At 35.5% G+C, this 26,508-nt stretch overlaps 1 protein-coding gene across 1 annotated transcript in view; it reads left to right on the top strand.

Annotated features, from left to right (window-relative positions):
* Nucleotides 1-10,300: 10,300 nt before the first annotated feature.
* The window catches only part of ADAMTSL1 (ADAMTS like 1), a 312,537-nt gene continuing 296,329 nt past the window's right edge, over nt 10,301-26,508 (top strand). The window contains exons 1-2 of the mRNA XM_054289501.1: nt 10,301-10,306; nt 10,968-11,087. Of these exons, the coding sequence (XP_054145476.1) occupies nt 10,301-10,306; nt 10,968-11,087 (126 nt within the window). The remainder of the gene's footprint in view (nt 10,307-10,967; nt 11,088-26,508) is intronic.

The following is a 26,508-nucleotide window of genomic DNA, read 5'->3' as shown; positions in this document are numbered from 1 at the left end:
TTAACATTTTTTTTATATTAGATTGGAGATTTTTTTTTATTATATTACTGTTTTGCTCTTTTTGTTTTTGTATTACTATTTCGAGGTCCTTTATCTGTAGGATACAAAACAAACCCTGGACAGACACAAATTTTCCTGTTTTATCTTGATGGCGTACCATTTCCAGTAACATCATGCTGAGACTCAAATTCAGATTCCTTGAAGTCAAGCAGGCCCTCAGAGCAGCATCGTGGCAGGCATTTTGGAGCATACTGAGAGTGTGCTTGGTTGTCTGCTCTGTCTCCCTCTGTGCAGATTCTCTTGGTTGCTGTGTTCTGTCTCTGTCTATGTCTCAGCCTTAAATACAGGTAGTTGTCTTCTAGCAGCTGCTGGGTGTTACGATTTGCTGGTACTTCTTTCACTTGTATATGCAATTATACAATTGCTTTTTAAGCTAAGCTGGCCTTAACTCCACTAATTTAAGTGTTTTAAACAGAAAGATATGATAAAGAGGACTGAAAATTATTTTTGGAGAAATTCCAGTGTAATTACTCTAATAAACTTACACTAGTTACTTCATGCTCCCTAATCAAGTGATAAAATGCATTTTGAGATGGGGTGCTTCTTCTAAAATATGTATTTTCTTTTTCCAAAAGTTATTTATGAGTAATGTGGAGAACACTGATGGCTTAATGCAAGAATTTTATCTGAAACATATAGCCTGATAATGAATGTGGCCTCTGGCCTTCAGTTCTATGAAACTCTGAAAATGCTGAAAAATCACTTGGTGAGATTAAGAACAGCATCTAACACAAAACAAGTTTCAAGTAAGCCTGTCACAAAAGCATATGATTCATGTTCTAGGAAATTGCTTCATTATTGACTGCATGAAAACAGCACAGTGAAAAGGGGTGCTGTGTTTTATGCACATATAGGGAGACACCCTGTAACACAAGGAGTGAAGAGGGCATTGGTTGTGCTTGGAAAAGGCACTACAGTCAAGTAAAAGGCATTACAGTTAAGTATGAGCTGGAAACAGTGTGAGGAAGCTGTCAGCTGGCTGGATGCACCATCTTGTAGTGTTGGGCAGCTGCTGTGTCAATGGCCACTGCACACAGATAAAAAGGCCTCAATATCTTTAAAAGTAAATTAGAAACAGAGTAACCTTCTCAGAGGTGCAGCCCAAAAAATGTATGTAGGAACACTGAATAAAAAATTGGAAAATCTTGCTGTGTTTTTCCAAAATGCTTTTTGTTAAGCAGGTGTACTTGTTCAGCTGGTAAAAATCAATAGTTGAAATGAAATTGTGCTAATATACTACAGCTAGATATCTGGTCTGTTACTTGCTATTTTTTTTCAAATGCCCAGCCCTGCTATTGTCTCCTCCAGAATTATTCAGATGCTTATTTAGCATGTAAAGTACTGAGAGAAATTCTGTTTGCAAAAGTCTAACCCAACTGACTTCATTGATAACGCATGAAATATTCATATCTTAAATATAAAGATATAAAAGAAAGAAACCTCCAATCCTATAAACTCTCCTATATTCACAAACTATTCAGAACGAAAAGGACTCTAATGTTATTAAAACCTGTCTTACTGCTGGTAGAAAGCATCACAAATTTCATGAAGAGTATTTTTAAACTAAAACACAATTTGAAGAAAAAGATTCCTCAGAATCTATTAATCAGGTCTTCTAATAAAATAACAATCACAGTTAAAAGACATACAAAAAAATCTCATGCCATGGAGCTACTTATTCTCATAATTTTCCTACTGGAAGACGTCGTATCTCACAGGCAGAAGAAAATCATGGCTTCTATTTCAGTATTTTGCAATCCGTCACAAAAGCTTATGAATCTGGTGATGAAGTATGAGCAAAACCAGTAATTGGAAACAATTGGATGGAAACAGTGGTTGTTTGGCTACCCAGCCACGAAAAAGCATACTCGTCTGGAATAAATGGAGTATGTGGTGCTTTGTTGTAAAGACATGAAATCACTGAAACCTATCTGAATGAATGGCAAGTTATAAAGATAGCATTTCTACTGTTTTCTTCTGCTGTGTTAGCTATTTGAAATATCTACAGTATTGCTGTGAATACTGTAAGATTTGATTAGCAGAAAATACTGTATAGGTAATGGCCTAGCAATCTGGTAGATAACTCCTGAAATTCAAATTCTTAATAAAGTAGAGGTGGTCAGAGGCACAACCATATGACAAGACAGTAATAAACAAACTATTCTTTTCATCAATAATCCCACCTGAAGAATTACATTAAATTCCTTTTTTTTGCAATAAAATTATTGAGATAAAAAAAAATATATCCAAGGCCTTCCATTGTAAGTAGTTGAACTCCATGTCAGTAGGATTTAAGACAATGTCTATAATGTCAGCTTAGTGAATTTTCTACAGAGCTCCATAGTCTCTAACATAAAAACATTTAACATTAAAAAGAAGCCAAATGAGTAGTTCAATTCCTTTGTTTAAAAGTGATGCTTATCAGTCCAGGGTCACAAAAGCCCAAAATTCAAATACTGAAGAAAATGTGAAGATTATAATTTAAAAGTTTTATTTTAATAAGGAAAATATTCAATGCTCAGAGTTCCCAGGAGGTTTGATGACGTGGTTCTGAAGAACTTTCCAGTTTCTTCTTCCAAAACAGAAAATTCAAGGAAGCTGAGGGGGTTCCATAGATGAAATAAAAAATACCTTCTGAGCAATGGGATTTAAAGAGGAAGAAAAAGAATTACTTCTTCAAATTATTCAGGTTTTATATTAAATTAGATTATCAATTCCATTATTTTCCTGAATGCATATTTGTAATTTCTTATCTTCTCACTTTGGGAAAGTTGCATTACCATAATTTTTTTCTAAAATGCTCAAAAATAACACAATAAATATATGGTGATAATTTAAGTACAGCTAATTGTGATGTATGTTGAAAAACCGTGGTAAGTCTTATTTTATGCTTACTTTCATGGAAATAATAATTTGAAATTCGTTACTGCTGATTAGATGACATTTGGGAATGACTGGTCTTGCTAATCTCAGATAATTATTTGTTCATGCAATTTGACATTGTTTTTGGTCTATTCTGGCCCTTAGGAAACTATTGCAGATCAGTGGCAAAGTACATTGTTAAATGAACATACTGAAGCTTATAGAATGATTTCTAAATCTGTTACTTGCTCCATATTCTTGCATGGCCCATACTAATTTTGGCCATTTAAAAACTGATGCAGCTTCTAAATAATTACATTTAAGCATACTTGTTCATGGTCAACCAAGCAAGGTAGCAAAAGAAACAGCAGAAAATGAAGTCTTCAGAGCTTATATTTTGGTTTTGTTTAATTGTTTAATTTGTTATCATTGTTTAATTTCATATCATAGAAATTCATGTGTCTGATTTCTAGTATTTTGAACAACAGTATTTATTTGGCTTATTTTAGAAAGTAAATCTGTTTAGGCCTTGGACAGTCTTGCTCAAAGCACAGTAGAAATTTGTTTGGTTTTTTTAAAATAATTTTCATGGAGATAAGAAGCCATACCCATCTAAATATGCCCTGTTTATCTAGTAAATTAGAAACTAGGTAATTCTGAAGTATAATTTCAGCTCTAGTTCATGAAGCTTTTTAACCTTGATGCATTTTGTGTTAACTACTCCCAGAAAGAAGGTTCTAATCAGCAGGATTTTAAAGGAATTCTATAGCTTTGGGTTTTTTGTTTCTATTGGACCTCACCTTTTTATCCCCCAGTCTGCTTTTTTGTTTTCTTTACTTGTTTTTTCTCTTGTTCTTTCTCCACTTTCCCCTCTCTTTTTTTTTTTTTTTTCTTTTCCTGTGGTTGCTTGGCAGCAGGATAATTGCTGTGTTTTTGCTCCTTCTGCATTTTTGCCTCTCCATTTAATGGGGCCATATTGGCTTTCTCTCTTGTTGGTAGACTGTGGGTCAAGTGTAGGCGTGTGCATGCTTTACAAATTTATCCCCATCATTGCTAATGTCTGTCCAAGATGTTGGTAGCTGGTGCCTTTGTCTGAGGGACACTTCAAGCTGTAATTCTTGAGTGCAAATCACTTTTTATTTCTTTTGTTCATTTATAATGAGAGACTGAAATGGAGCTTAAATAATTCCTTCAATGAAAACATTAACCAGACTCTGCTATTGTGGTTGCTTAAGAACTGAAAATAATTAGCACAAATTCACATTTCCTTCACAGAGCTTTAAAAGAAGTCAAGATATTACCATTAAGATAATAATGAATTCGTTCTCTGGAAAGACAAGGAAGAAAGAAAAAAGATTAAATATATTTCAAGAACAGCAAAAAAGATTTCTGGTGGGAACATTTCACTGTTGAATAAAAGAATCCCTTGGGAAATACATTGCTATTTGTGTTCATATTTTAAGGCACCATGTGAGTACCTTCAGAGAAGCCAAACAAGAATATCCTTCTCTCTTTAAAAATTCTAAACCTTCAAACCCACTACAAACAGTAGCCAACTTCATAAGGCCCTGGCTGTTAATTCAGAAACTATAATATTATCACTGTTTGGAAAGATTGGAATCAGAAAGCAGTATTTTTGATAATCCGGTCTCAGGAAAAGTTTCTTTTCCATGGGGGTGAAGACTTTTTGTTTCTTTGTTTCTCTTATATAACTTTTCCTGCTCATGACATGCAATTCTATTTTGAGCTATCAGAAGAAGATATTGCAGTAGTTAAGAATGTTGGCTTAGAATTTATTTCATTCATAAATCTAGACAACCCTTTCTTCCATTTGAAAGGCAGCAAGCTGAGACTCAAAACCATAAAATCTAAGGGTTGTAAAGCAAGAACAAGCTATTATCTATCCACGAAAAGAAAAGCTGTGAAACTAACCTCTAAAGGTTACCTTACAGAAAAAAAATTCTGCATGAAAAAAGTGAACTTCCCTTCAGACTTTACTTACAGAAAAGACAGAAAAAATATGCTGACAACAGTTAGCTTAGGCGTGGGACAGTCTTCTACACCTCAAGCAGAGGTGCTGAATCTTTGCCAAGGGTAACAAAGAATTGAAGGTGAAGAACAGACCCCAGTTAATCTGCTGAGAATCTGACTACTTCCTTATGTCCTCTCTATTCGCTGTTGACTGCATGAGAGTTGTGTGTACAATCACCTGAGTTTTCTTCTGCCTTTCCACATTGTAATAAATATTTTCTGTGTATTGACAGCACTCCAGCATACCAGTAATGGAGAGTGACTTTCCAGCATACCTGTAATGGAGAGGCTCATATAAAAACTAACTATACTCACATGAGCACATTTGTCACAGGACTATGCACTGGGAATGTCACAGGACATTAGGCACTGGGAGTTTAATGCCATCACATCTGGATGATTTATTTAAAAAACCCTCAATTTTCTTTAACTTTACAACGGTGGCTTAGAAATGAAACATATCATATTGTCTAACTTCATAAAAATGAAAGAAAAATCAAAGATATATTGTTTTTTCCCTTGTTGTTGCTTTGGCAATAAAACCATTTCACTGAACTAATAATAAAACCCCTAGATTTTGTGGAAGGGACAGGATTTTCCATGGGGAGAACAGTCATTTTTCACAGCTCTAGGGTCCAATCTGCGAGACAGAAATGATGAAAGAGAAATAAAAATTTAAGATTCAGCTGTTGCTAGTTCTGTCTAAATATTAAATTTTTAGTTTGGATTCTACCTTATCTCTCATATGTATTCTTCTAGTCTTTGGTTTAAAGCAAGGGTTGACTGCATGACAGCAAACACTTAAAATTTTTAAATATTTTTACAAATTCATTGACAGTCTCTCTGTTCACCTGAATCTGCATATTTCCCTATGGGGACTTGGAAAATTCATTGGGAAAATTTTCAACATTTCTGAAAATATAATGAGGAAACATAGCACTTGGAGAATTATGTCCTTAATTAAATAGGGTAGTTTCTCTTTTAGGATATATTTATCTTAAAAACACAGTGTTCTCATAAGCAAGAAATTCCCAGAAGATGACATGCAAAATAGATTTTAAATTGTGCATAGCTTTCTGGCTCTCCATGGAGAAATGAAAAGTGTTCAGAATGATTACCAGTGGCAGAATTGGGCAGTAATGTTTCTGCATATTTTAAATTCTTACATGGACTTTGGTAAAAACAAACAGCTTTCACTATTTAGATTTAGAGACAGACTATAATTGCTTCTGAATTTGGTATTGGACTTGTCCCCCCCTCTACCTACTCTCTTTTCATTTGGAGAATAATGAAAAAGAAAATTCGGATCACCATTGCAGTATAAAACTGTGGCAAATTAAAGCCAACGGTAATAGTTTCTTATTTCAGAAATCCCTATGAGATTTTGTTAAACAATTTCTTGAGGCAACAGCGGTAGGAATCAAGTTTATTTGACAGCTCGCAGCTGCTTATACACACCTTTAATTCTTCTGGGATGCCTTTCCTTCTTGCATGATTGGCAGGGCTGAAGGATGCAGTAAAGCCCTTGTCACCCATGTAAAAATGCAGCACTCTTTCTCTTGGAAGTGTGGGCAGTAAAGTGGAACGTTGTTGTTAGGTTTTATGGAGAGTAATTCAGAATTGAAATACATGCACAAGTTGTTATGGTGTTTGGAGTGCATTTTAATCTAAAAAAAGGCAATGTACTTGGCTTGTTAAAAGCCTGCATTCCTCATCCCTCACTATTAATGTCACTGCTACCCTTTTTGATATTTAATATCCTGAATTTTTTCATGTTTCCTGTTTCAGGTTGTTTCTGTCAAGAAAATCAAGAGATTCACAGTAATAGCTAGCAAAATAGTCCTCTTTTCATTGTCAAAACACTGTAGGCCTCTTTGTAAAAAAAAAGAAAACTGAAACAATCTGTTTTTTTAAATAATTTTATCAGAAGTATTTTTAATAAACAGGGGTTTTTTGTCACTAGTTTTGATGTTAGTCAAAACATAATTTTCTGTGTGCTTTAGACTTTGAAAATACAAAATACAAAAAGCTTTAACAAAGCAACTGTCACCTTGAAACTATTCGTGGAATGTACTTAAATGGTTAATTATAAGTATTGAGGCCACATTTGATATTTCTGCTTTCTGAGTGAAGTACTTGGAAACTCCTCATCTGTGCTGAGAAAGGTGATATCCAAGGTATTATGGTTATTTACATCATATTCCAAGCCTGTGTTGTTAGTCTTGTGCCTTGTGAATTCAGCAAAATATTAGTATTACACCTTGCTAACAATAATTACCAATAGCTTACTTTATTGTGGGTCACAGCAAAATTAATGGAGCTAGTTCCACAGTGGGACAGTAATAAAGTGCAAGAAAACTTAGATTGTGTTGGCTGGGATGCATCCTTTCATCTGCTGTTTTGTGTTGGATCTTTTATTTTCTAATTATGTATTTGTCAGCCTGTTTCCTCAAAAATTTCCTCCATATGGACTCACACCACTGGATCTAATGGAGCAATTTATGTTTTGCATTGATTTAAGAAAGATAGAAACTGAAAATAAGAAAAACATTATTGCTTAGGTATTTGCTGGAATTTTATCTCATATCAATTTCATTGAAGGCTCCTTTGCAAAGCTGGTTGAACAACTGAATGCCCAGATATCTTCCTCATGCTGAGAAACTTCAGTTATATGCCTTTGATTTTCATGTGCACTAGTGAAACCTCATTTACAATTTTGTTTGCAAATTCATGAAAAGTCACTTATTGATGCTTATGACTGCTGCTGATAAAGGTCAGATTTCTGCCAGACCACTGTTCCTCTGCATGATTTCCTCGCTGCTTAAAAAAGGCTGCTTTGGGGTATTTTTGGAGATATTTCTTAAGCTTGTCTGATCATAAACTGAATGAAGATAGATGAGAAATATGATGGCTGTGTTATGATGAAAATGGATTTCCTGAAAGAATGAAATGGTGATGCATATGTAATCAGGACTTCAAGGAAAACTTGAAAAAGGAAAAACGGTCCTTCAGGACATTATTCCAATTTACTGACATTCATTATTAATGGATGATCTTTAACGAATAGATCTTTGAATCCAGCTCTCTCAGTAAGGATGAAGATACTCTACTTGAAGTATATTGTATCAGATGATAAGTTAAAGGTAACACAGAGTGAGCTACTACTCAAAGGAGGAAAGCATATTACATGAATCAGGCAAAGAATAACCTTCTTTAGATGACCACATACTTTCAGTCCTTTTCATTTTTTCAAGACTTTACCATTCATATTTTTTCAGAACTTTACCATTCATATTTGATAAATTAAAAGAAAAATATTCTTTCCTTTCTTTCTTTACTTTCATTCTTTCATTACTGCACTTCTGGGTCTTTTATTTCTCATCTTTTCCTTCATCTTCAGGATCCCAATGTCTTTTTTCTTTTGACTGCTTATCTCTATCCCTTCCTTTGGAATAGTGCCTATTTCCCACCTATGTAATTATAAGTAGTCAGAGCATTAATGTTGATATGGTAGACACTTAAGTTTTAAGGATTAGGAATGATTTATTGCTAATAAAAATTTATTAATGTATATACATTCTTTAGCAACAGATTTCATTTATTTTGAAAAACAGATTGGAGTTTTAATAACAGCAAGCTGATTGCTCTTATAAGGAAAAGAATTTTCAGAATATGGGTATATTTTTATAGGAACAAAATAAGCAAAATAGGAAGGTGAATCATTTGTGATAAAGTGTCTCTTTACATTGTAATTTGACTTCTAAAATTAATAATACCTGGACAGGTATTAATTAATTAATACCAGATGAATTAATAATAAATAATTAATTGATTATTAATTAATAAAATAATAATTAATTAATTGATAATTAATTAATACCAGATTAGTAATCTGGACAGGCTGGATTGATGGGAAAAGGTCAGTGGTATGATGTTCAATGAGACCTGGTGCCACGTCCTGCATTTGGATCACAGCAACCCCAAGCAGCACCACAGGCTGGGGGCAGAGTGGCTGGAAAGCTGCCCACTAGGTAAAGGACCTGGTGACAGTGGCTGGACATGAGCCAGCTGTGCCCAGGGGGCCAAGAAGGCCAATGGCATCCTGGCCTGTACCAGCAAGTGTGGCCAGCAGGAGCAGGGCAGGGATTGTCCTCCTGCACTTGGCACTTGTGAAGCCACACCTCCAATCCTGTGTTCAGTTTTGGGTCCTTTGTGATAGGAGGGACATTGAGATACTGGAGTGTATCCAGAGACAGGCAGTGGAGATGGTGAGGGGTATGAAGCATGAGTCTCACGAGGAAAGTGTTGGGGTAGCTGAGGGTAATTAGCCTGGAGAAAAGGAGTTTCTGTCTTACCTCTTCTCCAGGTAACAAGCAATAGGATAAGAGGAAATGGCCTTGAATTTTGCCAGGGAAGGTTTAGATTAGATATTAGGAAAAATTCATCACAGAAAAAGTTGAGAAGCATTGGAACCAGCTGCCCAGGGACATTTTTGAGTCACCATCCCTGGACGTACTGAAGACATCTGGAAGAGGCACTTAGGGATTTGATTTAATGGTGGACTTGGCAGTGCTGGATTAAAAGTTGGACTAGGTGATTTTATTTATATTTTCTAACTTAATTCTATAATTTTATAATTTTTATCATTAGATTTGCTGATCGCAAGTGTTTAAAATCACAAGTAGGTGCTATTATTTCAAAGTAAAATAAAAGAACAGATTTCCTTTCTTGAAATCACTTTAATTCTTTGAACAGTTTTTGCCAATCTTGAGGTGAAACATTTTTATGAAGTATGACCTATTCCAAGAACATTTTTATTTGTAAGATAATGATTTGTCGAAAAAGAATACGTCTGTAACAGAGCTTCTTTTTCTTTGGGATATATGCATGTTTCTTCCTCAGACACCCCTGAGGATTCTTCATTGTTATGACTCAATAATATAAAAATAAAATCAGTGGTTGTATCTCTCAATGTTATCCACAAGATGGGAAGCTAACTATAAATTTTAAAACCCTACTCCTGTAGAACTATTCCTTTTATGTGATGTTCTTTTTCTTCTTGTGTTCTTAAAAAAAAAAATTACACCAGAGGATCTCAAAGCAACCTTAAGACCTAGGTGCTCTCTATCTCACTACTAGAAGCAAGAATTTTATATCAAAGAAAACATCTATTATGTTCAGGTGCATATGGTTTGGATTTAGGGATTCAATTCTTACCATTACCCAACATCACAGAAATTCCCATTTCCCTCTGCAAATTAATTAGATAATCTTCTTCTGGTCAGCCTATTGTAATTGCCCTAGACTTACAGAAGGCTTCTTGTTGGCTTCAACAACCAAAGAAAAAATGAATGTGAGAGCTTGAAGAATGTGGATTTAGTTTCATTATGTATTTCTAAAATCTATAAAAATGTTGTGATTGTACCTAGGACATTTTGATGGTAATTGCTTCATTCAACCACTGATGAAACAACCTCTTTCTCAGTAGCTTATATGTATATATATATTTCTAAAAAGAATAGATACAAGTTAGTTTAAATTATTTTCAATGCATGTGCATTTTGGAGTTTGCTAGTCAAAGTACTTATAAATAATTTTTTTCTGTCCCTTCTAAGTTTTAAGCTCTATCTTCTTATGATAGAGCCATCAAAAGGCTGGACAAACATGCTCTGTTTTGTAAAGTAAAAATAATTTAAATATTTACTCATTTAACAAAAGATTTTTTAAACATTACTGTCTTACAAACCATAGATGTAAATATTGTTATAGAAACTTCTTCCACAACAGAATTTCATGTAAATGGAAATTATTTATAACTGTAAAGACACTCTTTAAAAGCATGTCAGTATTCTTATTAATGACAAGGCTGTCTGTTTAGAACAAGTGTAGTAGTGGAAGACAGATGACCATTAACTGGCTTTTTGAATCTTCCAGTCATATTTTTCTGGATATTAGGATCATTTCTATGAAAGAATTAAAATTTTGCATTTCCTAATACCGTGTTTTCCTTCTAGGTTTTGGGAGACCAAAATCAAGGAGCAGTTTTTCTACGTGAATTTACATTGATTCGGAGAGAAAGTCTTCACGATGATTTCCTATCTGATTTGCTGAATAACCACAAAACAGAAGACCCGGTAGGAATCTCCTATTATTTCAAAACATTTTATAAGAAATTGTTGTAGGAATTGCTGTGGATGGGTCTTTCATTCTGCTTCATCAATCTATGGAAAGTAATGAAATTAAGTTTCTAACAAAAAAATGTTAGCCTAAAAATATTGTAAATTCCATTTAAAGTAAAGACTTCATAGGAAAGATTCATGGGTGTCAATGCATATAAATTTTTATTCTTTAAAGGGAAACTCAAACTTTTTTACACAGATTGATCTTTTGCTTTCTAATTGTAGTTTTTCATATTCAGAATTTTGTTAATCTAAATTATTACCATTGTTTGCTTTGTACATGCAAAGGGAGATTATTTTTTATTCAATATGAATGAGTAAAGCTAAATGTATAGGTTATATAAAAATATAATGCTTTGAAAGGAATAATTTTATTAAATATACCAAGAAATCAAATAAACGGGGAAAACACTTTTATGAAAAATATTTTTTCACTCTCTTCTGTATATGCTTGGCAAGGTATTTATTTCTGGTCTGAAAGATTCCATGTTGTCCAGCAGCTGATATTTTTGAAGAACATAATGTAGAAGTAAGTAACTTGGGAGTCATGCTTAATTGGGCTTTAATATGAAATGAAACAAACCAGCTGATTTTAAACTGCAGCAAATATTCTCTGCCAAGACAATTAGGGACTAGAGAGACTATCTGTCTTACAAGGAAAGGCTGAGGAAGCTGAGTCTGTTCAGTCTTAAGAGGAGCACCTCATTAATACATACAAGTATCCCATGGGAGGGTGTCAGTGGATCCAGGCTCTGCTTGGAGGTGCCAAGCAACAGCGCAAGAGGCTGATGCACAAGAAGTTCCACCTGAACGTGACAAGGAACTTCTTTACTGCACAGTGACAGACCACTGGAACTGATTGCCCAGAGAGGTTCCAGAGTTTTCCTTCTTGGAGACAGTCAAGAGCCATCTGGAAACAATCTTGTGCAATGTGCTCTGGGATGACCTTGCTTGAGCAGGGACGTTGGACGAGATAACTCACTTTGACTTTCAGTCTCATCTCTTTTGTAATTTTGTAAACTTTTACGTCTGATATTTTCAAGGGCTGATACATCTTGATGTCTGACAGATTATGGTTTAACAGAAGCAGTGGTGCATTAGCATCTGATGTAACCAGGAATTGGTGATGTATTTTAGGGATTAAATACTTTATAGGATTAAGTGTTTATTTACTGTGGAGGATAGAGTAAATCTAGAAATTTGTGTTGGCACAGCCATGCTTAGCCCCTTTTTAATCAAGGTTTACCTTTTTTAGGTTACCTTTCTTTGTGCATGAGGGGATGTTATCTAGTTACCAGTAGTGGGAGTATGTAGAGCTAGGACTTCAGAAGAACAGAGTGGATGTCTTTTGGTAAGTCTTACTGCTCAGGTCAAAGAAACCACTTAACAAAAGTAGTGAAGGTATTAAACAATCTACTGTGGTTTTTCTAACCCGTCTGCTCTCAGACGGGTTAGAAAAGTTGTCCTTTGTGCTTTACTACTGCTAAAAGAAATTTCAGATTGGTCAAAATCAACCCTTTATTCTACCATTTTGGGTAATTTTACAGCAGATCAGGATTTTATCAAGTAACTGCATTGCTGCTGGAATGCCTGTTATTGTTCTTTAAAACCATTTATTTTCTGTGCTCCAGAGAAGAAAATGCTACTTTATTACAATTCTGTCAGTACTGGTACCAGTACTTGTGGCTTTTTATTTATGGCTTTTCTGAGTTGTGGCAGTTGTGTGCATGTTTATAAGTGTTTCGTAATCACGGAAGAGGAAAGTACTCTGCAAAATATTCATAGATTTCACTTCAAGGCAGTATTTTTCTTTCATTACTTTCACGGTTCCTGTGATCTTCTTTCTGTGCAGTTTTGAGTTCTTGAGAACACATCTATACTGAATAGTGCCCAGAGAATATGACTTTGCAATCTACAAAGTCATATTCTCTACATATGAACTTAAAGAACTTTGCCAACCTCATCCCTACGTGATACGATCTTCAACTACTGAAGCACATAAACATTTTCTCTGCACGACTGATTTGGTTGGCAGAAGGTAGCATGAAAGAACTTGAAATAACTTTTTAGTATTTTGCCTGAAATGTTATGGATGTATGCGACTAGTTCATTGTAAGCTATGTAGTCTATTTCAAAGACAGACACTAGTTTCAACCAAGGCTTTTCTCGAGCACTTATTCCAATTTTCTGCTTCATAAATACTAGTGAATTGGTTTGCCAAAATCTCCGTAGCATATACAGGGTATTGTTCCTATTTTATGGGTGTAGGTTAAAAGGTTCATAGATAGACATTAAGGTCAAAAGCATCTACTTTTCTTGAGTGCTTGAGACACAACGATCCATTTTTTTTTCAATTTACCTCTCATGACACAGCACTAAGGTGATGGGGGAGCTATTGACCTCAAATGCAATGCTGACTGCTCAGCATCTTTATCTGTCAGGCTAGAGATAAGAGGTAAGGCATGTACCATCAAAGTACGTGATTAAAGCATCCAGAAAATGCTGAAAGTGACTCAACTGGAATGATACAAAAATTGTTATAGAAGCAGATATAGAGTATCATTTTCCAGAAAAGAAAGCACAAACCATATTTCAGGATCAATCATTCCCAGTTCATAGGACCAATCCTTTCTTTCCTGTAATTTCAAGTGAGATAATGGTGTATCTAATGAGAAAACCAATGTAAAACTGTTTTCCTAACAAATAAAACACAAACAGCCTCTTTTATAATAGTACCCCAATAAATCTCCCACTCTGCTTCCTTTTAGAAGTCCTGTGACTTACATAAGGTAGGGTTTTCTATTTCCATCTTTTCAAAACTGTTCACACAGAGCTACAGTGTGAACACAGAGCTACAGTGAGTGCCGGGCAGCCAGTGATACAGGAATTGTGAAATAATTATAATTTTTAAAGTTTTTAACCTTTTTATTTTCCCTTGATGAAGACATGAACTGACTTGATGATTTCTGAGAAAATTCAGGCTGGTGATCTATATTTTTAAGATATTTTCTCAAGTATACATCTTCACTCATCTAAAAAAGACCAAGTTACCACTATTTTCGTGGGTAGCTGAGAGCATCCAAAATGATTGATTCACTTCTGATGTTGAAAAGCAATATCCCTGTAACTCCACAACTCTTTGGGCAAAAATGTGTACTTCCAGAGGCACCAGGTAAGTCTTTGATAGTATGGCAGAATGGCCACATACATAGGTTTCTGTGCCTATGCATTATAAGCTGTTGGCAGGGATGATATAGAAATAGCCTTACAATTCTCAGCAAAAGTTGGGGAGGTCAAAAAAGCTCCTGTTTTCCGGTAACCAGTTACTAAAGTAAAGATGCTTAGCAAGGAAATACACTAACTGCTTGCAAGACAGTTTTAGGCAATTACTTGCAAGATTGTGTCAGTAAGTACAGGTCAGCCAAAATATCTCAGATTGTGATATTCAGTCCAATGGAAAATAGGCTTCCTATATAAAGGCTTTATCTTGGTCATTGAAATGACTCACAGAAATACTTTCCTCATCTTTCAGTTGTATTTCCAGCCTTGGAGAAAACGTAGCCATATTTTCTTACTTTCCCTTTCAATATAAAGGGAAAGGGATCTAATCTAATTGGTGTAGCATCATCATATTTTTCAGAGAGAAAATTACTAGAAGTGAGAAGAGGATTTATATTTTTATCATTTTCTGTCTTGTTCACAGTCAATAGCAGAGATTGCACTAAAAATTATTCAAAGGAAGCTTCTGAGGTATATTTCACAATTCCTAACTTATAGTGTTTTCCTACTTCTTCTGGGAAAATATTGAAAATAGTCTAAGAACCTGGGGAAAATAATTTAAAATATAAATGGACTTAGACAGAAAACTTAAGGTTCGGGAAATTCCTTGTTTAAAGAATGTGTCAAGGATTATACTCCTACATTTTTGGGGAAGTTCCTATTTATGTGTTCCTGCAATTCAGGGATGATACTTTTGGGTACACAGGAATTCTGAGTTAACTCTATAGAAAGCATAATTTAGAATTTTATAATATATAATTGGTATATAATTGTGTAATATGCAATTATTATTATATATAATTGTTCTATTTTATTGAGCAATTATTTAAAACCTCAGATTAAATCCAAAGTATTCTGTGCTGAGGTCTAATTCTGAGATAAAGTTAAAGTGTAGGAATTCTCTACATCATTATGAAGTAAGAAGAAAAGCAAGTCCTGTAAAACATGAAGAAAATCTAGATGTATATCTAAATTTCTTTCCCAGTTGATCCTGATATTTAGAATTTATTGCTTGTGCATTTTAGATGGAAGGGTTAATTTTCAGAAGATACATATCCTGAGCATTTTATTTATTCTATTTTTGAGCCATACTTTTTTTTCCTTGTACTCCAAATTATTTATGTGTAAGAATGCATTGTACTCTAAATATATTATGTGTAATAGTAGAAGATCCTCAGCCTGTTGATTACAGAATTTCCAAGCTTCTCAGCTAAAAATCACTTATCTCTAAATGGGTATAAAATATGATGCTGGAGAATCCAGATTTGAGCTCTTCACAAATGGGAAATCACTAGACCACAGGAATTACAGGCACTTCCCCCTGCAGGTGCTGATGTGACAGATCTAGAGAAATCCTTGGATGATAGGAGTTCTCCTCTGACTAGCCTTACCTTGTATTTGCTGTTTGTACGTAAGAGATCTCTGGTGCAGACTTATATATGCTACTGCCAATCCAATTACCTGAAAATCACTATTTTGTCCTGGAAAAACTATGATATTGATCTAAGTCAATAAGAAATGTTCACCTGCTTTTAAAAGGGCAGGTATTAATCATGTTTAGAGACCTGCAGATGACCTAACACCAAAGTTAGATTGGACCACCGGCATTTGCCACTTTCCTTGCATCTAAAGGTCTACAAGTACTCAGATACCAAAAGATCTGAATACACTCACCATCTTTCTGACTACCTCTTGATAATGATATTTACATCCACTTAAAAATAGAAACATGACCATTGAGTTTTTCCCAACTGTTCCTATATTTTTCTCTTAGAAAGCCAATCAATTCAGAAGTACTCATTAAAAAAAAAATTACACTCCAAAGCTTGGAGTCCATACCCCACAGCTGCTAAAACTGTCCCATGACTGAATTGGGTGCTGCTGTTGAGACAGGAGAAAAGGAAGCCATTTTTAGAAAGACAGAGTTGTAAGCCTTGCCCCCATTAGGAAGATGAGAAATTTTATAATAAAACCAAGCCATTGTTTGCATAATGATATAGAACACTGTTTGGTCTACCACAGTAATTAACAGTGTCAAATTTATGCATATCTATTCCAGATAACTCTCTTCTACAACTGAAATTTTTCCTAGAATCTATCAGATTAAGTAGCTTTTCTATTTGCCTCACTGAAATACTTGAAGCTCTTTTTTCTTTACTCTGTTTCCACTGTATGGGAGCGTAATTCAAAAAGCTAGTAGCTGTTTTTGCACTGGTAAAATATGTGGATGCTCTCTATGTGTGGAAATCTCACTTCTGTGCATTTTAATAGAAGTCTTTTGAAACATAGTGTAAATAGTTAAAGAAGAAAATTAGTTTAGGATAGTTACTATCCTAATCCTATCAAAATGGACATAGGTCTTGCTTTTCAAAGCAAACACTTAATGTCTTCTAAAATTTTACTTCATCAAAATGAGCAATTCCTCTTTTTTACATAATTGGCAAAATTTATATAATAGATTCTATGGAATTTGTTAATTAAAAACAACAAGTGAAGGGTAAGCATCAAGTAGATGAAGGAGTAATACAAAATCTCTCTAGCAAGAAAGACAGGATACTGACCTGAGATATTCCAAACTTCCTCTTCTACCTGAGATCATGAATTTCACCTTGAATTGTTCTACAGAAAGCAAAACATAAGTGTAAAGAGCTATAATCTTTTAAAAACTGACGATGATCATATGAGTGGCTTGTTTAAATGTTTTGTAGGAAAGTGCTCCTTTCTGTTGGACTTAGACTACATCCTTGACTGAGAATACCTTTTTCCACAGCTGCGCAAATGTTTGTGATTTTGTGCATTGTAAATATTAGCTGATCATGCTAGTAAAAAATGTGATTTCATTGCTTTAGATATTTTCAAATTTACCATTCCTCATATTTTCCTAATTCTGTGTTAGGACTGGTATATCTTTAATGTTCTTTTCGTTTTCTTTCTTTGTGAATACATAATATATGTGTATATGTATATGTATATGTATATGTGTATGTGTATGTGCATGTGTATGTGTATGTATAAATATATGTATATGTGTATGTATATTTATATGTATGTATTTGTACATAATTGGAGATATTTCATGTGAACATGCCTATCTAGATGCCATGTTTGCAGCACAAGTCTCAGCAGTCCAAAGTAATGTAGACTTCTTAGCAAGTGCTCACTAATCAATTGTTTGAAACAGACTAAAGAACAACTTAGAGATATTCTTTCAGCTTTGCTTTTTCAGTAGTTACAGAGAGTCTTATGTACTGTGGCCTGAGATATCTTTAGGATCACAGGCTTTTTAAGAGTGCTTCTCTTGCTTTCAAGGGGTACAGAGCTTTCTTACCTGCGCTGAATACAGACAGAGTTTGACATTGCCGTCAATGCTGCGTCTTGTGGTTCTAGAGATGCTGCCTGCTGTCCTCACCCCTGGTTAATGCCTCTCAGCATCCCTATAAATGAAAGGACAGTGCTTATTCACTAGGGCCCACGCTGCCTCCTGAGATTGATGGGTGGACAACCCAGCCTAGGGAGCTCCAGCTGTCTAAGGGGGTTAACAAACCAAAGGGATTAGAGAATGTTAGAAATGCTTAAGCTGCTTCCTTTTTGGGTCACACTAAATTATGCAAGAGGATTATTCCTAGAAAAAGTTGACTACTGAAAAATCACTGTCTGGGTTCAGAGTCTAAATTTAGTTTTTGGATCTAAAAGGAAGTCTGTATCCCTGTCTATTTTTTAGCTGTCATGCGGGCCATAGTCTGATCTGATTTATTAAGTTGCTTCTGGTCTAAGACATTTACAAAATTTTTTGGAAACTTCTGCCTCTGAACTGTGCAGTAATTACAGTGTCGGCAAAAAGTACTGATGATTATAGAGTTTACACCAACAATCAGAAGGCTTAGTGCTTGGATTCTAACATTTTCATTGCCCAGTGTTAGAAAATATATTTCTCTTTCTCTAGGTCTCCTTTCCTTTTCTTTCATTTTTTTTGTTTGCCTTAGTGTTTAATTACTTTACTGTTTATTGAGGATATTAATGTAATTTTGTGATTCTCATCTCATGGTTGCCATAAAGCTTACAGTGGTGATATTAAAGAACATATAGTTTTGTAAATGGCTTTGTAGAAGCATACCTATAGGCAAAGCTCATATATTTCCATGCTTATGTAAATGGGTTTACAGACCTGGATAAACCCAGGTCAGAGTCAAGTGCTTACTTGCTGAACTGTTTTCTCATGTTTACTCTGCTTTTAGTATCTAGATTTAGAATTTCAAATACTTGAATATCTAAGAATCAATAACCACAGAATCAGAATAAATCCCAAGTTGCTTGTCCTCCGTTGCAGTATCAATAAGCAAAACATGGGTTCAATAAAAAATTGCCACATGCTGTAATTTTTGTATCTTAATGAATGCATTTAATTTCTTGGTATTTTTAATTAATATTGTATAATTTTCTTACTAAATTCTTATTTGAAACCTACAGTGAAGTCAGCTTCATTTTTGTTCTTCTGTGGTTTCCATGGCTTCTCTTCCATGTACCTTTCAGATTAGCAGTGCAGGCCTGAATCCAAATAGGTTGGCTGTACTCCACTGGAACTTATAACAAGATGTTTGTCAGTCTGATCATACCACATTTTTTGCAGAGAAGCAAGATCATTGGTAGAGTCTGAACAGCAAGTCGATCAGAAAAAAAAATCTATTACAGGATATAGGACATAAAATATCCAGCCTTGAAATGATAATCCAATGTGGCATTTTTTTGCTACACAGAGGCTGTTATTGGAGTGTGCTTTCAGAATAAATGAATTAATTTTTTGCCTAACTTCGTACAATCTTTTATGCTTACAACATCCAAAAAGTCTTCTTAATTTATCATTCTACAGAGAGATTTCTGTTTGAATGGGAAGTTTATTTCTGTTCCATGTAGGTTTTCACTCTGTGTCATCCTCACCTGACCTCCTTTAGTAGCAACGTTTCTTCCCTCTTCCTCTGCTAGATTAGTGTGGGCTCTGAAACAATTTTATTTTCTGAATGTAAATGCACTGTGATAGGTATTAATTATAATTCCTGTTTATGATGAAGATAGGAATGGATCTGCACTAGAATCAAAAGATAGTGAGGCTTGAACAAAAATGAAGGGTGAGGTATTATCCTTCAAGAAATCAAATTTTTTCAGTGTAGTATCTACCCCTAAAGAATTGGGTTTTGTGCAGGGATGAGTTTTCCCTGTGCTGTCATGTATTACACAAACAGGTCTGCTGATCATTCTCCATGCACTGACTTTCAGGGTTTTCAGAGGCTGTATACTGTTCGCGCTGTGCAGCTTCTGGGCTAGGACCTGGGCTAAGAATTTTATTGAGAATTCATGGGTAGCAAAAGGTGGATTTAATGTGTACTGAGTCAGTTCCTTCACTTGTTACTAGATTCAGTTTTCTACATTATGAGAATTTTTACTTCTTTACCATCTTGGGGAAAAAAATCTGTTGCATTTTTGTATGGCAAGAAATGTGTACTGTTATTCCTGCATGCATTACATCAATTCTCTATTATTTAAACTGGAATTGTGAAAAAATGGTTACAGATTCAATTATATATATGAGTCTGAGCCAATTAAATATATTGTTTTTTAAATATATAAAGGAATGTGCCTAAGGACCTCTGAGGGATATTGGGCAATAAACTCTTATTTAGAAATCACATGATTGCTGTATAGTTAAGTGGAATTCACAGTGTTTGGAATATGTGTGCATGATTTTGTCTCCTTTGGTTTTACCACACAGAAAAGAAAATATGGAAGTGATTGATTCTGGAAGCAGTGAGCTTCCAGACCAAAACGACCTTCCAAAAAAATTGACATTTTTATTGTTTGTTTCTGTCCCCCCCCCCCAAAAAAAATACAATCAATCAAAAATAAGTCCACTTTATTCCTTTGTATTAAACTGGTGGTTTTTTTTGGAAACCTGATATCTAAAATAGACCTTTGATGCAGTAACAGTGAGTGATTTTTCAATTGCTAATTAAAAATCACTTCCTTATCAAGGTTTAAAAATCCAACAAGATTAACTATCTTTAATGAAATTACTTAAAAAAGAGCAAGGAAGCAAAAGAAAAAGAACTGTAACAGGAAGACATTGTATGTTGAGCAGATATTTGTTCTTTTCTCTTTATTCAGAAATGGTAGTCTGCTAAACTTAGTACATATCACAGGCTTTTTTGAACTTCAGAAAACACAACTGCATTTTCATTCAAATTGCTACTTATATTTTCAGTGACTTAACACACCTATTTTAATTGTGTTTAAAAATGTACTTGCAGCTGTATTTCATTACATCTACATTTTGACATAATGCTGAGAATTCCCAATTTTATTATATACAGGCGTAGCTCAGTAATTGAGTTTCCTTCAGTAGCTGTGTGTTTAAATGTCCATGAGAAACTGCAAAGTGATAGCCAAATTATGTTTTTATTATATCTTTTTTATCAGTCTTGGCATAAGAATGGAAGAAAACTCACTTCAGCATGCCTCACAGCCTCTCCTCACAGGGCAAAGGCTCCATCCCCACTGCCTGGGTGCTTCTTCTCACCTCCAGCCAGCCTGCAGACGTCTTCCCTGCATGAAGGGTGATATTCACAATGTGATCTGACGTACACAGTAGAGAGGGGCAAATCCCTTCCCAGGCTCTGGGGCTGTCCTGTGCCCATGTGCCCAGACAACGCTGTGCCCCATTGCTGCCCATGTGCATGGCTGGCCACTCTGAGGCCTTCCCCCAGAGCCCCAGCCTGCACCCCACAGGGCTCTGCCTTCCTGGGAAAGACATTCCTGATGGCAAATTTCTGTCACGGTCCTTTTGGCTAGCTGTCATGCCCTCAAGTATAAATGCTATTCAACAAGAATTGTTTTGAATGTAAATAACAGTGTCCAAGATAGTCATGGCAACAAAACTTTGCTGTCTACAGAAGGTACAGAAGGAACAAAAACATGAAAGTACAGGCAGGCATGAGAGATAATTAGCAATCTGGTCATAAATTGCTTAAAATCACAAGATTGCATCAGGAATTCAGTTGGTCTTGCAGGCTGTCATATCTAGGTGTTCACCTAGAAACTGAAGGCCTAGAAACAGGGCTTCAGTGTATTTGTTCTTCAGGACAGCTGCAATATGAGCAAAAGGAATCACCAGTGGTGATTTTGAACTAATTTACCTGCAATGGAAAATGACCTCACATATCAGAACAACCATCAGAACAACAAACAACCATTTTTTTTCTGTCATTAAGCAACTAAAAATCAGGAGATTTTCATTAACAATTATGGTTATGGAAATTTTTTTTTCCTTTGGTTGTAATTTCCGTAGATGTAGTTAATCGGCTTAGTTAAGTGGATCTTTGATATTATTTTAAGTAAAAAACATTGTCATAACAAGAAATGCTTTTGAGACTGTCCTCAGTGGCCTTGAGACCTACAGTATAATACATTGCATGTTGTCTGGTAGTGGTTACAGAGCACCATTAGTCTGACATCATTCCATTTAAGAGACATGTTTGAGGAAGAGCAATTTGTCCTTGACTTTTACCTGAGTTCTGCAGAAAACAAAAGCGATGTTATTCAGTTGGGAAGTTCCATGTAAATGTATGATTGTGAACTTATTGTTTATAATCATTACATGAATAATACTACTAAAATATTGTGAATACACATAGAAATTACGTGTAATTTCTCTTTCCCTCTACATTTTATTTACATTTACATTAGTTAAAACCTGGTTGAAAGTAATAAAAAATACACTCCCCTCCCCAAATTTTATAAATAGCCTCTCTAGCAATCATTTCTTCTTCCTCTTTCTTTCTCCCTCCCCGCAATTCTTAAATACTTCTTAAAGAATTTCAAAATATTGTATCAATTTTTTTTCCTCTGGATATGCTTGAACTTTCTTTGTCTGCTATTTGTTCTCTTTTCCTTCTTAAGAGGTCATCTAGTTCTGTAGGATAAAAAAAAGTGAGTTCTGTGTTAACCAATTCTTGCCATTTTCCACTTCTGTTTTTTTTTATTTCTGTCTTAAATTTTATTTTCTAAATGCAATCCTAGAGTTCATCTCTGAAAACTCTGTAGAAGACCCAAGTAAAACTAAGTGCATTTGACTACAATCTTCATTGAGGCATATACATGCCAAAATGCTATTTTCTTTTGAGCAAACTATCTTCAAATTTAGTGCATGAAGATAGCAAAGAGGAAAAAATAGAAAGAAATAAACTAATGGAACATACCTATGACTACTATGGCAGAAGACATCATTCTTTTATTCATGTTATAAAACTCTCAGTACTCATCAAAATTCTATTTACATTGTTTTCTGTCCTGCTTTAAGTGCAAGGTTATTCCAAAGTCTCATTGCTTTGATAATTACAAACATTACTACGTACCTTACTTATGTTATGTTTTGCATCTATCTTGCAAAAGTAATCTGCTAAGACTACCCCATTAAACATTTCTTAAAATGTATTTTAAACTTGTGGATGTTGTGGAATAGATGCATAACTTTCTGCCTTCTGACTTGAGTGTAACTTAAACTAGTGACTATCCTAGGTCTGATGGATGGTTTGTCTTGTGATGAGGACTAAAATAGTGACCAACACAACATATAAGTCCAGTACAAAAATTCTTTCTTTACAGTGGAAATATTTGACTTAATGGAAGGAGAAGAAATAAGAAAGCAGGAAAAAATATGGAAGCCTTATTTCAACCTCTAATGTCATATTACAAGATTATGTTGATCCAGTTCTGAGTAACTGGGGTTGCTTTCTGCATTTGTAATTTTTAGGATAAACAAGTCAATAAAATGAACCTGTTTCAGATTGTTCACAATCTTTATTACAATCACTTTTCAGTTTCACACATTTTATTACAATAACTTTTAAGGTGATTTTATAATGAAAAGGATAAATGCAACCTTCACAATTGAAATATCAATGCTGGTGCATAATTTCTTAAACAATAACAATCAATTTAATCTGAAATGTTCAGTAGATTTTATCACCATGTACAAAACATGTCACAAGTTCAAAAACCAGTTTCTGTTGTCTAAAAAACATTGCTCTACAACTTTCTCAATAGTCCTATTTCTATAGAGAAGTGCTATACATAAAAAAATTAAAGATTTTTAACAGTAAGATTTCAAAGGCAGAGCAAGTTGTAAGGTTGCAAACCTATGCTTGAAAAATATTCAGGGGTAATGTTTCATTTTTTTTCCCAAACTTTCAAAGCCATAAAATGAAAATTCCATTTAGTATCAAGTGTCCCTTGAAAATATTTAATACTGGTTTTGTTTTCAAGTGTCATGTTATTATATTTGTTGGAGTCTTTTTTTCCTTTTTATGAAAAAATATACATTTGTGAATACAGTCTGTACAAAGAAGTCTGACTTACATGATGGATTTACTGTGTGTTGGTTGCATATTCAGAAAGGGATTCAAATGAAAATCTCACTGCAGGAATCTTTTTCCCTTTCATTCTCTCTTGAGAAATGCAATGTCATAACTGACTGTGTGAAATGATATATGGTGTGAATTGCTCTCTGAGCTGCAGAGGAGCTGAGTGCTTTAGAGACATATAACCAGATAGTAATGGAGATTAATGAAGATAGATGCAATAAAAAAAGACTGCTGTTAACGTGAAGTATTTTAAAAATGTGTCATCATACTGAGAGATTAATAGTCTAAATGCTAAAAAAAAAAAGAAGAAAAAAAATCAAGTGATGCTGAGAAGCAGCTGTCTTAATTAATCATCATTTTAGAGCCTTAATTATCAAGAAACTATGGATATTGGGCATGGAGAAGCTACATTAGTTTACCTTATCACTCCCACTTCCACAGCAGGAAATTGAATTTTTTAGTACCTTTCTTCAGCCTAATGCCAAATGTTTTAGCCAGCTAGTTTTAAATGACTTAAATAATGGCTATCAGAAACTCAGTGATAGTTTTCTGGCTGATTTATGTGGAACTTCAGTACAAATGATGAAATTCCAAAAGGTGGCCAATGACCTGATGGAATACCTAGAAAAGGTGCTGTGAATAAGATGTAAATGTGCCTGGAGGTAAGGCTGGTGATTAAGGAGTGAGAATATGCTAATGCATGACCATTCAAAAATGGATTTACAGGCTGGTGGAGAAAACTATTACATTTGCAATCTGCAGTTATGATCTGATTTTAAGATATGCCTTTGCCTGAATTAAGGTGCAAACAAGACCAAATCGCAAAGCCAACAGTACAGATCTTTTTTAACACTAAATGTGATGTAGAGAGATAGAAGTAGGAAGCGGTGGCACGGAGGAGAAGGGAAAGAGAGAGAGATTAAGTAAAGGTATCACCACTATATGGATTCCTGTGGCAGCTGCTGATTTTTCTTCAACTTGGTCTTCCCAGAGGTGGGGGTGACTGAGTCTTTCTTCTGGAGGTACCACTTCTATACAGTCCGAGTCTCAGCTCTCCACAGATGTCATTCCCATAACTTGAGATGGCAAGTGCATTAGCACTTGATTGCTTGCCCACAGTTTGCCACAGTGGGAATTTTTGTCTGGGTGATAACCAAACCTTAACTTCCATTAGGCCTGGAATTAGCTCCTTCCTGCTGTGTCATCTGTTTATCTCAAGTTCCTGTTGTAGTGGCTTATTTTATGGGAAATTTCTTCTTTGAGGGTGTTTTGAGATAGTTATCTACATTCCTGTAAGCCCTTACAGCAGTTCAGAAGGCAGATCAGATAAAGGAATATTGGTGGAACTTGATACCGTCTTGAGGAGTACACGTGCTTGTGAGATTGTGCCCTCAGCCTGCAGAATTGAGAATTGCTCCCTAAATGTGCTACTGTCAAGAAACTGCAGAATAAGAACTTGATAGTTCCATCTGCTTTCATTGATTAGATTAATTGCAGAATAAGTAAAGAAAAGAGTGGTGGATATTCTAGATATCCAATTGTATTGGGAGGGTGTGGCAAGATTTTGGTAGCAAGGGGGCTGCAGGGATGGCTTCTGTAAGAAGCTGCCAGCTGACTCCCCTGTGTCTCACAGTCAGCAACAGTGGCTGCACTTCTGTGGTAACAGATTAAAGGATGGGGAAAAATACCCAACTGGGCAGCAGCAATTGCAGCCAGATAAGAGGAATATGAGAGAAGCAGCCCCCACAGACACCAAGGTCCATGCAGGAGAAGGATGAGGTGTCCTGTGCACCAGAACTGAGATTCCCCTGAAGATGGTGATGGAGACCACGAGGGGCAGCTGTGCTCCTGCAGCTCACAGAGGTCCACAGTAGAGCAGATACCCACCTGCAGACCATGGAGGACCCTACACCAAGTGGATCTGAAGGAGCAGGTGGATGCCTGAAGGAAGTTATGACCCCTGGAGAAGGAGCAGTGGCTTCATGGAAAAATGAGCCAATGCTGAAACAGTTCTGGCAGGACTGCTGATCCTGTGGAGCACCAACACTGGTTTTCACGAAAGACAGCACCCTATGGAAAGGACCCACACTGAAGAGGCACATAAAGAACTGCAGCCTGTGCTGATACAGTTCATGGAGGACTGCTTCCCATGGAGGCACCTCATGCCGGAGTAGGGGAAGAGTATGAGAGCCCATCCCCTGTGGAAGAAGGAGTGGAAGAGATAATATGATGAACTGACCAAACCCTCTTTCTTCGTCCCCCTGAGCCGCTTGGGAGGATGAGATAGAGAAAGTCAGTAGTAAAGTTGAGTCTGGAAAGAAGGCAGGGGGAAAGAAAGGTGTTTTAAGATTTAATTTCTCATTACCCTGCCCTGATTTGATTGGTAATAAATGAAATTAATTTTGCTAAGTCAAGTGTGTTTTGCCTGTGATGGCAATCACTGGGTGATTTCTTCCTGTTCCTTGTCTCAGAACCAAGAGGCTTTCTTTGTATTTTCTGTCCCCTGTCTGGTTAAGGAAGGGGTGTGATGGAGTGGCTCCGGTGCGTGCCTGGCATCTCATCAAGATCAGCCATACTGATATATGACTCTGTATGGAATGACCATACCAAAAATGTTAACAGTTGTCTTTGTGCTGTATCTCATTCTCTCAGAAATGGACAAGGGGGATCTCTCCCATTGTAGCTCC

This window comes from Melozone crissalis, unplaced genomic scaffold, assembly GCF_028551555.1.
Source record: "Melozone crissalis strain CALT ecotype California unplaced genomic scaffold, PUWL_Pcris_2 ptg000005l_1, whole genome shotgun sequence".
Classification (NCBI taxonomy): domain Eukaryota; kingdom Metazoa; phylum Chordata; class Aves; order Passeriformes; family Passerellidae; genus Melozone; species Melozone crissalis.
The sequence above is the reverse complement of the archived record's forward strand: the minus strand, read 5'-3'. Positions and strand labels throughout refer to the sequence as shown.